Source organism: Leptopilina heterotoma, unplaced genomic scaffold (assembly GCF_015476425.1).
Source record: "Leptopilina heterotoma isolate Lh14 unplaced genomic scaffold, ASM1547642v1 Lhet_68, whole genome shotgun sequence".
Classification (NCBI taxonomy): domain Eukaryota; kingdom Metazoa; phylum Arthropoda; class Insecta; order Hymenoptera; family Figitidae; genus Leptopilina; species Leptopilina heterotoma.
Window position 1 is genome coordinate 1,444,832 of NW_025111157.1, and position 17,538 is coordinate 1,462,369.

The 17,538-nt window shown below is 22.2% G+C and overlaps 4 protein-coding genes across 8 annotated transcripts in view; 3 read left to right on the plus strand and 1 right to left on the minus strand.

The window, feature by feature from the left end:
- The first annotated feature begins 36 nt into the window (after positions 1–36).
- Positions 37–5,382, plus strand: LOC122510304 (coatomer subunit epsilon). The gene is made up of 4 exons (XM_043624839.1): positions 37–196; positions 475–666; positions 1,159–1,647; positions 4,231–5,382. Exons 2-4 carry the CDS (start codon positions 562–564, stop codon positions 4,537–4,539), a joined length of 903 nt encoding a protein of 300 aa, XP_043480774.1. The 5' UTR covers positions 37–196; positions 475–561; the 3' UTR covers positions 4,540–5,382.
- Positions 5,383–8,585: 3,203 nt separating this feature from the next.
- The window catches only part of LOC122510410 (colorectal mutant cancer protein), an 84,656-nt gene continuing 75,703 nt past the window's right edge, over positions 8,586–17,538 (plus strand). The window contains exon 1 of one of the 2 annotated variants that reach the window (XM_043625039.1): positions 8,586–8,819. The gene's annotated coding sequence lies outside the window, so the exon portion shown is untranslated. The remainder of the gene's footprint in view (positions 8,820–17,538) is intronic. The other variant, XM_043625040.1, reaches the window with a different exon arrangement.
- Positions 8,948–13,604, plus strand: LOC122510411 (ATP-dependent (S)-NAD(P)H-hydrate dehydratase). 2 transcript variants are annotated; one of them, XM_043625043.1, is made up of 3 exons: positions 8,948–9,402; positions 9,586–10,557; positions 13,203–13,604. In XM_043625043.1, the coding sequence occupies exons 2-3, from the start codon at positions 9,617–9,619 to the stop codon at positions 13,264–13,266; spliced, it is 1,005 nt and encodes a 334-aa protein (XP_043480978.1). In that variant the 5' UTR covers positions 8,948–9,402; positions 9,586–9,616; the 3' UTR covers positions 13,267–13,604. The 2 variants fall into 2 exon arrangements, with proteins under 2 accessions (XP_043480978.1, XP_043480977.1); XM_043625042.1 differs by having other exon boundaries at positions 8,949–9,402; positions 9,602–10,557.
- The window catches only part of LOC122510409 (bumetanide-sensitive sodium-(potassium)-chloride cotransporter), a 45,192-nt gene continuing 41,030 nt past the window's right edge, over positions 13,377–17,538 (minus strand). For all 3 annotated transcript variants that reach the window (XM_043625037.1, XM_043625035.1, XM_043625036.1), the window contains exons 14-19: positions 17,363–17,477; positions 17,169–17,266; positions 16,939–17,053; positions 16,721–16,866; positions 14,375–14,486; positions 13,377–14,288 (exon numbers count right to left, since the gene is read on the minus strand). In XM_043625037.1, the coding sequence (XP_043480972.1) occupies positions 14,153–14,288; positions 14,375–14,486; positions 16,721–16,866; positions 16,939–17,053; positions 17,169–17,266; positions 17,363–17,477 (722 nt within the window). In that variant the 3' untranslated portion in view covers positions 13,377–14,152. The remainder of the gene's footprint in view (positions 14,289–14,374; positions 14,487–16,720; positions 16,867–16,938; positions 17,054–17,168; positions 17,267–17,362; positions 17,478–17,538) is intronic.

The window sequence follows — 17,538 nt, forward strand, 5'->3', positions numbered from 1 at the left end:
AAACTGATCGATTAAGATTCAAATTTGTATAAATGACAATTATAACATACTGACAACTTAATAAACTGGAATGTTACTAGACCTGTACAAATTGGACAATTGGTACGGTACAAACAAAATTTTGTCGATTGTTGAAATCGTGGTTCGTGGAATGGAAATCATCTGGAATTCTGGAAATTGTGTTTAAATAATTGGAGTATGTATTTATTAAACAAATTAGTGTTAAAATGATTTTGTCGTTTGGTTTAATTAAAACAAATTTATTAATAACTTCAAACAAAATATTCATTAAAATAAAATAAATTTCAATAAGATTGGTGTTGACATTGACAGTTTTGACATATTCAATTTTTGAGGTTATGTTGTTGTGATTATTCGAAAAATTTACATTCACGAGCTATTTATTAACTATTCACAACTAACTTGAATATATTACACTTTATCAGTATTTTTGAAAATATTTTACTTTTTTAGAAAGCAGCAAAGTTGTTAAACAAAACAATAAGTTGACAAGTTACATGCAATTGCGTACACTTTTGGTAGTGTGTGTGTGTAACAAAAATGGCACGTCAGCAACAGACGGACGTCGATGAGTTATTTGATGTAAAAAATCAATTTTACATTGGAAATTATCAACAATGCATCAACGAAGCTCAAAAAGTGAAGGTAAAAAAACTCCTGAGGCAAATTTATAAAAAATTTTAAACATTATTTTGTTAGATTTCGGTATTAATATGTTAATACATTTCCACGTTGTCAATTTGGATATATTTATTTATTTTACATTTGAAAGAATTTAAATTTGTTAAATTCATTTTTTCGTATTTTTTTAAATATCTATCATTATTTTCTTTTCGCTATTCTTCATTAACAATTGTTTTGAGTTTCGACTGTCAAAAGAATACATATTTTAATGTTATACGCATTTCAACCTGCTAATAGTTGTGTAATAACAGAAAAACACAAAAATCGGTAATTATTGTAAATAATTACTTATCTTTCTAAAGAATTAAAAGTAAACAATTAAATGTTAAATTTATAGAATCGTTTTACTATGAATAAAATGTAATTACATAATAGTGAATTACTGAACAATTAATATGTTTAAATTTGTAAAATTGTTTTATTAATGAAGTATATAAATTTTGAATTTTTTAGCCATCTTCTCCAGAAGTTTCACTTGATCGAGATGTATTTTTATACAGAGCCTACATAGCGCAAAGGAAATTTCGAGTTGTTCTAGATGAGATAAACAATTCATCGCCACCAGATTTGCTGCCTTTGAAAATGTTGGCAGAATATTTTGCATTTCCCAATCGTCGTGAAACAATTTTACACGAATTAGATCAAGAGGCCAGTAAAGCTAATGCAGATAATCACAATTTTATGATCGTCGCAGCTACAATATATTATCATGAAAAAAATTTAGAATCAGCACTACGAGTCCTTCGGAATTCCGATCATTTAGAATGCCTCGCATTGACACTGCAAATTTATTTGAAAATGGATCGTTTGGATTTGTCCCGAAAAGAGTTGAAAACAATGCAAGAAAAAGATGATGACGCGACACTCACTCAACTTGCTCAAGCTTGGGTCAACATAAGTAGTGGTGGAGATAAATTACTAGATGCCTACTACATTTTTCAGGTGAGTGTTTTTATTTTATACGCTAAGGTATACGTAAGAAGGGTAAGAAGCAAACGATTTGGTTATTTTTATGTTTAATTTCTTTTTATTAAAAGTTCATTCTTATTTTTATTTGAAAAAAATTAAGAAAATTCATCAAAAATCAATTATTTTCATAAATAATAATTTCCACCGGAATTCAATTAATTTAGAATAGCATTTTCAAACAAATTTCGAAAAAAACAATTATTTAAGAAAATTTTTATACAATTCTTCACAATAATTCAATTACTTTCACTAATAATAATATTTTTCATGGAAATTCAATTTTTTGAAAAAATTTTTGATAAAATTCTAAGCAAGAATTCAATTATTTTCATAAATAATAAAACTCATTGAAGAATTTGAATTATTTTTAATAGTATTCTAAATTAATTAAAACAATTCAATTATTTTCACAAATAAAATTTTCCACAAGAATTCAATTATTTAAAATAAAATTTTCATAATATTTATTATATTTCGAAAAAATTAATTATTTAAAACAATGTTTATAAAATTCTTATGAAGAATTCAATTATTTTCAAAAATAACAAAATTCTTTCATTAAAATTCAATTCTTTTTAAATATTTTAAGAAAATTTTTCGCAATAATTCAATTATTTTCATAAATAATAAAATTCTTCTCAGGAATTCAATTATTTTTGAAAATTTTAATAAAATTCTTAGCAACTATTCAATTATTTTTATAAATAGTAAAATTCATCGAAGGATTTCAATTATTTTTAATACAATTTTACAGGAATTGCTCAAGAAATTTAATTATTCTTAAAAGTTTAATTTCATTTCCTCGAAAAAATCAATTATTTAAAAAAATTGTATTTTTTAAACTCTCTGGAAGAATTCAATTATATTTAAAAAAATTCTAATAAAATCGTTCACAAGAATTAAATTATTTTCAAAAATAACAAAGTTTTTTACCGAAATTCAATTCTCTATAAACATTTTAATAAAATTCTTCTCAGAAATTCCATTATTTTGGAAAATTTTATTAAAATTCTTTGCTCAAAAGATATAATTATTCTTGTAAATTTAATTTCAATTCCTCGAAACAATTAATTATTTAAAAAATGTTTATTTTAAATTCTTTGGAAGAATTTAATTATTTACAAAATTAATAGAATTTTTCACAGGAATTTAATTATTTTCAAATATTTTAATAAAATTTTTCGAAAGAAATCAATTGTTTTCATTAATAATAAATTGCTTTTTAGTATTTCAATTACTTTTAAAAATAACAAATTTTTTTTACAGAAATTCAATTTTTTTAAAACATTTTAATAAAATTTCTCGCAATAATTCAATTATTTTCATAAATAATAAAATTCTTCTCAGAAATTTAATTATTTTTGAAAATTTTAATAAATTTTTTTTAAAATTCATCTATTTTAAAATTTTTTAATTATATTCTTCAATAGAATAATATTCAATTTTAATAAAATTTTTCCAAAGAATTCAATTATTTTTAAAAATACTTGAATTGTTTCGAAGAATTTTATTGAAGCTTTTAAAAATAATCAAATTCTTTTCCAGAAATCTAATTAAAATTAAATTCTTACGCAGAATTTTATCAAAATTTTTGAAAATAATTGAATTCTTTCCAAGAATTTTGTAAAAACTTTTGACAATAATTCAAATTATTGGTGGAAATAAATTAAAATTGAATTGTATTGAAAAGAATTTTATTATATATACAAAATTGAATTCTTTGGAAAAATTTAAATTATTTGAAAGAATTCAATTATTTACAAAAATATTAGAAGTTTTCACAGTAATTCAATTACTTTAAAATACTTAAATAAAATTGTTCGAAAGAAATTAATTATTTTAAATACAGTTTTAATTAAATTTTTTTAAAATATTTCAATTATTATTTTAGATTTTAATAAAATTCTTCCTAGGAATTGAATTATTTACATACATAATTCTTCGAAAGAATTAAATTATGTCGATTAATAACAAAATTATTCCCGAAAATTCAATTATTTTGAGGAATTTTAATAAAATTCTTTGTAAAATTCAATTATTTTCATAAATAACAATATTAATGAAAATCATTCAATTATTTGTAAAAGTAATAAATTTCTTTTTGAAAATTCAATTATTTTAATAAATTCTAATAAAATCGTTCGCAAGAATTCAATTCTTTTCATGAATAAGAAAAATTTTCCAGGAATTCGATTATTTAAATTAGAATTTCCATAAAATTAGTCGAAAGAAATCAATTATTTAAAACTTTTTATAAAATTCTTCCCAAGAAGGAAAATAAAAAATATGGAATGGAATTTTTGCCAGTTTTGTGAAGTGTCTAAAACGAGTTTTTTTGGTCGTCAAGTTTAATTTTTCGATAGCTACTTTTTTACTACTTTTTTTACTTTGAAAGCTACTTTTTGCTACTTTTTTAAAAATTAATTATCGAGAGCGAAGTCTGGGAATATTTTAAACTTTTTAAAATTTACTATAGCAATTTTCATTGCTCGAAAATAACATAAAGTTAAAAATAAAATTGTATTTTTAATAACAAAGGAATAATTTAAATTTTAGGAAATGATTGACAAGCATTCGACGACAAGTATGTTGTTAAACGGTCAAGCAACCTGCTTCATTGGACAAGCAAAGTACGACGAAGCCGAAGCCGCTTTGCAAGAATCATTGGACAAAGACAGCAATAATCCAGACACGTTAATCAATATGATTGTTCTCTCTCAACATATGGGAAAACCTCCAGAGGTCGCAAATCGTTACCTCAGTCAATTGAAGGACTCACATTTGGAGCATCCATTCGTAAAGGAATATTTACAAAAAGAAGCTGAATTTCAACTACTCGTCACTCAGTATTCCACTTCGGCTTGAATTATCCCCGAGTTTTAACATTCCAGGAAGTAAAATTCAGGTCTCGTTATAGATCAAAAACCGCATTATTACATTAGATTCTGCGAAATGGGTATTTTTCCACAAAAGGAAAAAAATACTCCTAGAAAGAGAATATATGTACATTTTTCTGCTTTTTGCAAAGAAAAAAAAAACGTACACTATAATCGCTTTCATGAAAAGTACTTTGTATTCCATCCTTTATGAACTCTCTCAGCAATTATTCATAAAAGTGGAAAAGAGACTGAGTGATGAAAAAAAAGTGTATTTATTAAAATTGCAGGTATTAAGATTGTAATCGAAGGAAACAGATACTGCTGCCATTTTATAACTATAGGTCCATTTAAAAAAAGCCAACATTTACAATTTTACAAATTCAAATTTAATATTAACATTCAAATTAATTAATTAATTAGTTAATTAATATGTTCAGTAATTGACAATTAATTGTGACATTCAACAGTTCTAAAAAGGGGGAGTTTGGACAAAATTCTGAATAAATTAATTTCTCTATGAAACGTTTTGTTTTGAATATATGTTGAAAATTATTTTTGCATTTTATATAGATGTTGATAGTAATAATGATAATAATAATAATTAGATAAATTAAGTTTTAGATACAGATTTTATACATTTTAATAACGAGAAGTTAAAAGTATTGTACTTCTATATGTATAGATACATATATTCAAATTTATTGATTTTGTCCGTTCCTAAAACAATGTCATAATTATCACTTCCTAAGACTTTTAACCAAATTTCCTAATACACAGAACTTATAATAAGCACAAAGGTTTAATAAAGGTTCAATGAGTGATACACGAATTTATTATTTATTCAAATTATTTTCAAGAAACGTCAATATAATGTAAAAATTAATTAATAGTTGTTTTTTCATTATATGTATTGAATAATTTTTATTAATCAAAGAACTAGCAACAATTCGCGCGCGGCTGACTTCTCACTCATTTTTTTAAATAAAATTAGCAATTTTAAAAATAATAGAACGTATAAATTTTTAATTCAAATTTTTTTTAGAAAAATAAAATATTAATTGGAATATATAGTTTTAATATTATTATAATTATAATAATCATATATTTTGATTTAGGGAATTCAGGAAAAAGAAAGGAATTTTTATTAAAACAAAAAAATTAAATTCTTAGAATTCATAACAAAATTCTGAATTTTTGTGTTTTTTTTTTGTTTAAATAATTCATAAACTATAAAATTACCACGAATTCTAAAACATAACCTTCAATTTTTTCAATTTCTGACAAAAATTTCTTCTTAAATAACTTAAATCTTAAAAAACTATAATAAAATAAATAAATTATTTTTAATGAATAATTTTATTTAAATATTTCACAGTTAATTCAATTTTAAAAGAGTTGCGATTACAATTATTTTCATCTTCTAAAATTAGATAAATTTGTCAATATATATACAGTGGAACCTCGATTATCCGAACCTCTGTTATCCGAAACCTCTATTATCCGAACCGAAAATCATTTTATCCGAATTTCTATTATCCGAACTTTTTTTTGGCTATCCGAATTTTAAAATTTATTTTCTCTATTTATTTTATTACTTATGTTTGTTTATGCCAAAAAAGTCTTAAAAAAATCATATATTGTGTTTTATTAATATATTATTATAAATTAATATATATACTTATATATCTTTGAAAAATGTATTAAATTAAATATGTACATATAGTTCAACTGTCCAATTTTTTTACTTTAATTATGAAAAACATTAAAACCTCTATTATCCGAATTTTCGATTATCCGAATCAGGCCGTGCCTAGGTTAGTTCGGATAATCGAGGTTCCACTGTATATATATTTAATTAATTATTAAAAATAATGGATTTATAGAAGAATTTTAGTTAAAAACACTAAAACAAATTAAATTTTGAATCAATTTAAAATTATTTGCAGAAATTCAATTATTTTCAAAAGTAATAAAATTATTATCACAAAATTCAATTATGTTCAAAAATTTACAAGAGAATCTCGATAAAATCCCATTTATTATCTTTATAAATAAAAAAACTCTTCTTCAAAATTCAATTATTTTCAAAAATTTTAATAAAATTCTTGACAAATTTCAATTATTTTCAAAAATTCTCCTCAATTCAATTATTTTAAATAGCTACTATTTTAATAAAATTTTCCAAAAGAATTCAATTATTTAAAAAAAAATTTAATAAAATTCTACGCAAAAATTTAATTATTTTCATAAATAATAAAAATTTCACAGGAATTCAAATATTTACATTAATTTTAAAATAATTTCTTCACGATAATTCAATTATTTTCGTAAATAATAAAACCTTTTACAGGGATTCAATTATTTTTGAAAATAATAAAATTAATTTTAGAAATTCAATTATTTTCAAAAATTTTTCTCAATTCAATACAATTTTATTTGAATTTTTCGAAAAATTCAATTATTCTTAAAATTTTATGGAAATTTGTCGAAACAATTCAATTATTTAAAATTTTTTTATGTAAAATTCTTCGCAGTAATTAAATTATATCTATAAACATTAAAATTCTTTTCAGAATTAATAAAACTTATCTCAGAATTTCAATTATTTTTAATATAATTGAATTTTTTGGAAACTGCAATTATTCGTAAAAATTTTATTAAAATTCGTCGAATCAATTCAATTATTTAAATTTTTCTTATAAAATTCTTTGCAATAATTCAATTATTTTCATAAATATTAAAATTCTTTTCAGAGATTCAATTATTTTCATAAATAATAAAATTCTTTTTAGGAATTCAATTATTCTCAGAAATAATAAAACTCATTGAAGAATTTCAATTACATATTTTTAATACAATTTTAATCAAATTCATTGAAAAATGTAACTACATATTCTAAAAATGTTTATTAAAATTCTTCAAAAGAATTAAATTATTTAAAAATTTATTAATAAAATTCTTTATAAGAATTAAATTTTAAGAAACATTCAATTATTCAATAAACAATTTAAAAATTTAACAATAATAATAATTAAATATTTAAAATATTCTAAAAAATTTTATTAAAATTCTTCAAAAGAATTCAACAATTAAAAATTTTTTTAATAAAATTCATTATAAGAATTAAATTTTAAAAAATATTTAATTATTGAATAAACAATTTAAAAATTTAACAATAATAATAATTAAATATTTAAAATATTCTAAAAAATTTTATTAAAATTCGTCAAAAGAATTCAACAATTTAAAATTTTTTTAATAAAATTCTTTATAAGAATTAAATTTTAAAAAACATTCAATTATTCAATAAACAATTTAAAAATTTAACAATAATAATAATTAAATATTTAAAATATTCTAAAAAATTTTATTAAAATTCGTCAAAAGAATTCAACAATTAAAAATTTTTTTAATAAAATTCATTATAAGAATTAAATTTTAAAAAATATTTAATTATTGAATAAACAATTTAAAAATTTAACAATAATAATAATTAAATAATTTAAAACATCATTCTAAAAAATTTTATTAAAATTCGTCAAAAGAATTCAACAATTTAAAAAATTTTTAATAAAATTCTTTATAAGAATTAAATTTTAAAAAATATTCAATTATTTAATAAACAATTAAAAAATTTAACAATAATAATAATTAAATATTTAAAAAAAGAAATTATTTTCTTTCGAAAATAATATCGAATAATTTGACGACAATTAAAGTTATTCGTAAATAAATTTAAAAGAACATTTTTTTCAAATAAAATTTTTTCCTTTATGTTCTAAAAGTTCAAAAATCCTCAGTTTCATTTTCAATTAAATTTTCTAATTGACAAATAGTTAATTTTGTATCTAAATTTTTTTTTTGCTTAACGAATTTCTTGCAACTTTTGTAAGTAAATATTTAAATATTTACCGCCAAAATTTAAGTTGCCTGTCTGCAGGGATGAGTAGCTGGGGCAACAGCCAATAGGAGAAGAGTTGCAGTCCTGCAGTCATGTGATACGTGCGTAAGAGTGCAACAGTGTGAATTGTGAAAATGGAAGAGCAACAGTGCAACTAAACAGAAGTTTAATTATTTAAATTAGTCTTTACTTTTCTGGTAATATGATTGCAAAAAATGATATAAAACTGTTGTTTGATAGCCAAACTTCGTTTTCGTCATTTAGTGATGTGTCAAACTCAAACAGTGTGAAAAAAGCAAGGAAGGGGATTACGAGTGCAAATACAACCGGTAAGCGGACATCAATGGAAAAGGATAAATTCTCAAGTATTTATACATAATTTATTTAATAATTAACACCACTCTGATTATTCTGAGCATTCTGAATGTCATTGACATTCTATAAATTTCCCGAAATTTGTTCTTGCGGTTTGCGGTCTGCGACATAACCTCAAATTTTATCTGCGCGCCTACATTGCGCGCGATGGCGATTCTCTCTCGCAAAATGTAAACATTATATACAAATTCGTTTCCTGCAGAAATAAGAAAAACAGTTTATAATTAGTGTACATGACTCATCAATTTTACGATACTAAAGTAAACGGAAGTTATTTTTTAAATACTGAACTTTTATATCAGTCAACAACTTTTGTTTTTCGTTTCGTTCGTTTTTTTTCCCACCGTGGTTGAAGTTTCTTTCAGTTTCTTTAAAGTGAATAGAACTGAACATAGAGACAGGAGACTATTATTTATCTAAATTCGAAGTGTCAGGAACAATATTTATTAACCCCAAAAAATTATAATATTAGGTCATGGATTCAAAAGGTTGTTAACTGTAAAAATATAGACCGAAATTAAAATAAGTTACATAATTGGTTGGATACTTAAAAAACTTAGAAATAATTATCAGGTAATTATGTATTTCTCGTCGAAAAATATTTAATGTGCAGAAACTGCTAATAATAATAACAATAATAGTAAAATAATTGAATCAATTTAAAAGAAATGGAATAATTTAAAATATTTAGTGATTTAATTGAAAATTTATAATGTTATTTTATAAGAGTTTTTTGGCAAGTAGACAATTTTTCAGAGAAAGTTTATTGCAGCTGAATAAGTCGAGAATGTCTGCAACTTTAGCAACTGATGAGCGCATGGTGAAGGCTGTTAAGAAAATAGTTCCAAATTTAAGTTCCTCGAAGCATAAGGGTCAGGATGGACGAATTGGAATTGTTGGTGGTTCAGTTGAATATACGGGAGCTCCTTATTATGCAGGAATGAGTGCCCTTCGACTTGGTGCTGATTTAGTTCACATATTTTGTACAAAGGAAGCCAGTACGCCGATAAAATGTCTAAGTCCCGATTTGATAGTTCATCCGATTTTGGATCATCAGACTCCGATTAAGGCTATTAAACCATGGTTAGAACGATTGCACGTTATCATTATTGGATGTGGTCTTGGGAGAGATGAGAAAAATATGAAAACAGTCGTCGAGCTCATTGGTGTTTGTCGTCATATGAAAAAGCCCCTGGTCATTGACGCTGATGGTTTGTTTATCATTGGAATGAAACCGGATCTTTTGAAGGACTATCCAGGTGTTATTCTCACGCCAAATGCAATGGAATTTAGTCGATTGTTCAAGAGCTTTTTGGATAGATCAATTCAACCGGCGTCGGTACCAAAAGCGGCTGATGTTAAATTTTTGGCTGACTCGATTGGAAAGAATATTGTGATTCTTCACAAGGGGGCGAAGGATATAATTGCTGATGGACACAAGGCGACTGAAACGGTGACTTCTTCTTTGGGTGGATCTGGAAGACGATGTGGAGGACAAGGTGATATTATGGCGGGAATTTTGGCCGTTTTCTGGTGGTGGGCGATTAGTGCCGGACCCAGTGAATGTGCACTTTCACCTCAAATCACTGCTTGCTATGGTGCATCACGAATGACTAGAGAATGTAATTCAGCGACTTTTAAACTTAAACAGAGATCAATGTTAGCTTCCGATATGATTGAACAAATTGAACCTGTTTTTGCAAAGATTTTTGAAAACAACGGTCCAAAGTGAGTTATGAGACAAAAATCATTTGGTATTTATTTTTCGGTATTTCAGGGCTCGAACTAGGTCCGTAAATTCCGTAAAAGTCCGTTTTTTTAAAAAAAAAGTTCGCAATGTCCATAATTTTATTGAGAAAAAATGAAAATTGTGCAAATTGTACGATATAATTTGGAGAATTTTAGAGAAATTACAAATGATTGCAGGAATTCAATTATTTTCAAAAGTAATAAAATTCTACACAAAAATTCAATTATGTTCAAAAATAAAATAAAATTCTCGTTAAAATTTCTAATTTTTTTAAAAAATAATTAAATTCTTTTCTGAAATCCAATTATTTTCAAAAATTTTAATAAAATTCTTCGCAAAAATTTCAATTATTTTTAGAAATAATTAAATTCTTCTCCGAAATTCAATTGTTTTCAAAAATTTTAATAAAATGCTTGGCAAAATTTCAATTATTTTCAAAAATTTCTCTCAATCAATGATTTTCAATATTTACTATTATAATTAAAATTGTCCAAAAGAATTCAATTATGTAAAAAAAAATTTAATTAAAATTTTACGCAAACCTTTAATTAATTTCTTAAAATAATAAAAATTTCACAGGAATTCAATTTTTTTTGTTAATTTCTTCTCAATCATTCAATTATTTTCATAAATAATAAAAATCATTGCAGAATTTAATTTATTTTTAATACAATTTCAATCAAACTCCTCAAAAAATGTAATTATTCTCAAACATTTTATTAAAATTCGTCAAAAGAATTTAATTATTTAAAAATTTATGAATAAAATTCTTTATGAGAATTCAATTTTAAGAAATATGCAATTATTCAATAAATTGTTTTATTTGTATTTAAATAATTGAATTCTAGTAGAATTGTCTTAAAAAAATTTATTTAAATTTAATTTCAGTTAAAATTTTAGATTATAATTGAATATTAAAAGCAATAGAGTGTGAATTTTTAAAATAATTAAATTTTTAAAAAGGTTTCAAATTAAAATCTTTGAAACTCTGAATTTTTCCTATTTTTAACTAACAATTCTGTGGAATTAATTATTTTGAGAAAGTTTAATTGTATCTGTGTGATATTTTATTAAATTTTTTTTTTAAATAACTGAATTCCCAAAAAGCATTTTATTATTAATGAAAATAATTGAATAGTTGCTAAGAATTTTATTAAAATTTTCAAAAATAATTGAATTCCTCAGACGAATTTTGCTATTTATGAAAATAATTGAATTATTGCCAGAAATTTTATTAAAATGTTTAAAAAAAATTGAATTTCTATATTGAAGTTGAAATATAATGAAAATTTTATTTTAATATAATTGTATTCTTGTGGAAAAGTTTATTTGTGAAAATAATTGAATTTTTCGAATAATTAATTTAAAATTGTATTAAAAAGAGTTGAAATTCTTCGATGAGATTAATTATTTTTTAAAATAATTGAATTCTGGTAGAATTTTATTATAAAAATTGATTTAAAAATGGATTTCAGTTAAAATTTTAATGAATTAATTTTTTTTGAGAAAGTTTAATTACGGATTTTTTAAAAAAAATTATTTCAAGTTTTTATTTTCTAATATATATTTAATTGAAGAATTTACGAATAATTGAAATTTCGTAAAATTGAATATTGTAAACAAATGGATTTGAAAATTGTCAATGAACTTTTTTGAAAATTATGAAAAATAATCGATTTAAAGAAGAATTTTAGTTAAAAATACGAAAAAAATTTAATTTTTGGAAAAGTTACAAATTATTGCAGAAATTCAATTATTCTCAAGAGTAATAAAATTCTTCTTAGGGATTCAATTATTTTTACAAATAATGAAACTCATCGCAGAATTTCAATTATTTTTAATAGAATTTTAATCGAATTCCTCCAAAAATGTAATTATTCTTGAAAAATTTATTAAAATTCGTCAAAAGAATTCAATTATTTAAAAATTTATTGATAAAATTCTTTTAATTTTAGAATTGAATTTTAAGAAACATTCAACTGTTTAAAAAATTATTTATTTTTGTATTTTAATAATTTAATTCTCGTAGAATTTTCTAATAAAAATTGATTAAAAAATTAATTTTAGTTAAAATTTTAGATAATAATTGAATATTCAAAGCATTATTGCGTGAATTTTTAGAAATAATTGAATTTTGAAATTAATTTTTTTGAAAAATAATTGAAATTTCGTAAAATTGAATATTGTAAACAAATGGATTTGAAAATTGCCAAAGAACTTTTTCGAAAATTATCAAAAATAATCGATTTAAAGAATAATTTTAGTTAGAAATTCTTGAAAATAATAATTGAATTGGTAATGATTTTATCACTCAGTCATCTTTATTATAAAACATGAAGAAATCGATCGCTCCGAGTCGAATCACTCCGAACTCGGATTTATCGATATCTTCATGTTTTATTGTTATGAAAAATTTAATTTCTAGTTTTAAGTAAAATGTTCTCTTATTTGACTTGGATTGATTATAATTTTGTCGGTAATTTGGTCCGTAAATGGTCCGTAATTTTTCATTTTTGTTCCGTAAAGTCCGTATTTTTAAATACTTTCACTGGTTCGAGCCCTGGTATTTTCTAAATTCAACTTTTTTTTTTATACTAATTTTGGTGTTTGAATTTAAATATAGGATTATAACACCTAGAACTACGTCTTTTTCGAGAAGAACTAGAACTAGAAGCAATGACGTATAAATTAAGATAAATTTTCAAAAAAAAAAAAAAGAACAATCGCCAAAATATTTTTGTACAAATTTTGAATTCTGAAAATATAATTAAATACTAGGAAAAATAATAAACAACTCTTTATGTCAAAACGGTAAATATTTTTATACTTATGTTTCTTACGTCAGTCGAATTCAAATAAGCATATTTTTTTTTAAATTCTTAAGCGAGACTAGTGTACATCGTCAGTGGAAGCGAATTTGTATAATGTTATGCTCTTTTATTAAATTTATAAATTCATCACGTTGATTAAAAATCTATTATCTAAATTCTTAAAATTAAGTAAATAAATAAATTTCCATTAAAAACTCTCTGAACTATTGACATATACGATAACAAACAAAATCCTAAAATAATATAAGTTTTTCATTGTAATAAAATAATTTCTTTCTATAGAATGTTTGTGCAAAATATTTTTCACAGATTATTAACAATACATTTTTTTATATATTTTTTTTTTTTTTGTTCTTTTCTTTTCATTTTTTATAAAAATCGAATATTTGACTGAATTGATTACTTTATGGAAAATTTGTTTAAAATAAATATCAGTTCAGTCAAAAATTTAATGTACATAATTACCATATATATAGCAAATTGCTTGAATACTGTTTCCCTAAATTTATTATTTTACTAAAATTATTTAAAAACTAAAATGGATTTTGTTGTGCATAAAAGCGATTGTATAGATTTAAAAATAAATAAAATTAACGTTTAGTAATAAAAAATAAATTTAAATACGTCATTAAAATATTGAAACTATTATTTCTATGTGTGACGAAAAAAAAAGATAAATTTGATCATAATGTTTAAAATTAGATTCCTTTGCTGCATAACAAAGTCCAACTTTTTTTAAATACTAGGAGTAGAATGTTAATACTGAAGTGTGGTTCCCTCTTATCAGTAACGTGGGTGGCATGTCCCTCGTGAGTGCTTCTAGCCATGCCATGTACAATGGAGCAGAAACTGCACCTTTTCTTGGCATTGGCAATGACCTAAATCGAAAATTTATAGTTTTTATTGAGTCGAAAAAGAAAAATTAAATTATTTTCAATTTTTCAATTACAAACGAATCACTTACATTACAACTAAAGTCGATTGACTCGAGTTTTCTAGAAGGAGTTCTCGTAGTCTTAATTGCCGATGGGTTTTGTCCCTTAAACTCTGAAGTTCCTCGTTGGTGACAATGCAGTCTAAAAAAATATTATTAAATCAGATTATCCCATAATACTATTTTCAAAAACTTATTTCAGACTTTACACTAGATAATTAATTAAAATTTTTAAATAATTCATTTATTTCGACTATAATTTTATTTTATTTCAATTATTTACAAATAATTGAATTCCTGAGAAATTTTTATTATTCATAAAAATAATTGAATTCTTAAGAAGATTTTTACAAAAATTTTTTTTAAATAATTGAATTCTGTTTGGAAATTTTTTTGAAAATAGATATTAAAAATCATTGATGTGCGAAAAGTTTTTAAAAATAATTAAATTTTACAAAGAATTCTATTAAAATTTTTGACAATAATTGGGTATGGAGTCAAAAGTTCCAAAACAGAAGTTCCAATTCCGAAGGATCCAAATTATTATTTTCCCAAATGATATTTTTTCCAAAGTATTATTTTTCCAAAGGCCATTTTTACCAAAGTATTATTTTTCCAATAGTCGTTTTTTCCAAACATTGCTTTTTTTTATTTTTTAAATTTCAAATCAAAAATTTCATTCAACGTGTGCTCATTCCAAAATTATGTTGTGAAATTAAAATTTTTTTTTCAAATTTAAAAATAGTAAACAGTGAAATTATATTAAATTGTAAATTAGTAAAATTAAAAATTTTATTTAAATTATAAAAATAAATAATTGAATAGTTGCTAAGAATTTTATTACAATTTTCGAAAAGAATTGAATTCCTATGAAAGAATTTTGTTATTTTTGAAAATAATTGAATTCTTGTTAAAAATTTTATTAGAATTTTTTTAAATAATTGAAATCCTGTAAAAAATTCTAATATTTTTGTAAATAATTGATTTTTTCAAGGAATTGAATTTAAATTTTTAAAAATAATTAATATTCTCGAGCAATTCCTGTAAAATTGTATTAATAATAATTGAAATCCTGCGTTGAATTTCATTATTTATAAAAATAATTGATTAGTTGCTAAGGATTTTATTACAATTTTCAAAAATAATTGAATTCCTGAGAAGAATTTTATTATTTATGAAAATAATTGAATTATTGCGAAAAATTTTATTAAAATGTTTAAAAAGAATTGAATTTCTATGAAAGAATTTTGTTGTTTCTGAAAATAATTGAATTCTTCATAAGAATTTTATAAACATTATTTTAAATAATTAAATTTTTCGAAACATAATAAATATAATGAAAATTTTATTTTAAATATAATTGAATTCTTGTGGAAAAGTTTATTTTTGAAAAAAATTGAATTTTTCGATAAGTTAAATTTAAATAGTATTAAAAGTAATTGAAATTCTTCGATGAGTTTTATTATTTATGAAAATAATTGAATTCTTACGAAAAATTTTATTAGAATTTTTTTAAATAATTTAAATCCTGTGAAAAATTCTAATATTTTTGTAAATAATTGAATTTTTAAAAAGAATTTGAATAAAATATTTTTTAAAATAATTTAAAACAATTTAAAATAATTGAAATTAATTGATTTTTTCGAAGAACTGAAATTAAATTTTTAAGAATAATTACATTTTTTTGATCAATTTCTGTAAAATTGTATTAAAAATAATTTAAATCATGCGATGAATTTTTTTATTCATGAAAATAATTAATTAAATAGTTGTTAAGAATGTTATTAAAATAAAAAATTGTCAAAAATAATTGAATTCCTGACAAGAATTTTATTATTTATGAAAATAATTGAATTCTTGCTTAGAATTATATAAAATTTTTTTTTTTTAAATAATTGTATTTCCATGAAAAATATTATTAGTGAAAGTATTTAAATTAATGAAGAATTGTGAAGAATTGTATAAATAATTGATTTTTTTCTAATTTTTTTTTTTAAACGCTATTTTGAATTAATTGAATTCCTGTGTAAATTGTATTATTTATGAAAATAATTGAATTTTGTAAAGAATTCTATCAATTCTTTTGTTAAACATTGAATTCTTTTACGAAATTTGATGTAAATATACTAGATAATGAAAAGAATTGAATTTCGAATACTTTTTGAATATAATTGAATCGTTTTAAAGAATTTGATTATAATTTTTTAGAATAGTTTTTTGATTTCTAGTATTAGCGAATAAAGTATAGTGGAAATTCTAAAAAAAAAAATAAACAGAAATATTAGCTTTTAGTGGTTGAAATCTAAAAAAAATTTCCAAATAGTAGCATAACGTAAAAAAAGTAGCAATATAGTAGGTTTTAGTAAATGACTTTACCTGTCGATTCAGATCCATTTTTAGTAAAATCCGATATGAGTTTGTCGAAAAATTCCTGCGTTGATTTTTGAGGTTGAATACTAATGTCGTCAACCATTTTAAGACTTGTGTACTTTATTCGAAATTTCGCCATTATTTCTGCCATTCTGCGAAAGAGAATTTAATTAAGTCTTTTAAATATTTTCTTTTCTATGAATGTGTATAATTTATAAACTCACTCTTTTTCCTGGGCTCCAATTTCCTGTTTGTGATTAGCAAGGGCAAATATTCTCATTTTACAATGCTCCCAATGTGATCTGGTACTGATTATATAGGGGAGAAGAATCGTCAAACCTGTATTATAATTATTTATATTATTATAAATTTATAAATATTAGTTATATAGTAATTATATTAGTTATTATAATTTTATTTCACAAAGTTGAATAAATCAGTAAGATAGCTTTACCTCCATCGTCATAAAGCCACCAAACGTCGATTATCCCATTTTTATGCTTTTTCTGAAAGACTGTCAAATATTCCGGCACTACACTCATTCCATTTCGTCTAAAAAGAGAATTTAAATACATAAAGTGACTTATATATTCATAAATATAATTATATTATTATGTATTATAAATAATATTCTTAGAAATTACTTACAGTAATAATTTTTCAGCAGCATGTTTCTTTTTGTGCTTCAACTGTTCGTGTGCGCTCCAATTTACCGGAGAATCCCTAATAACTGAGGACATTTCTGTACATGGATAGTTGTAGCCTGGAAAATTATTTCGAGAATAAATTTATATAAAAGCCGGATAAATTTTTTAATTTAACCA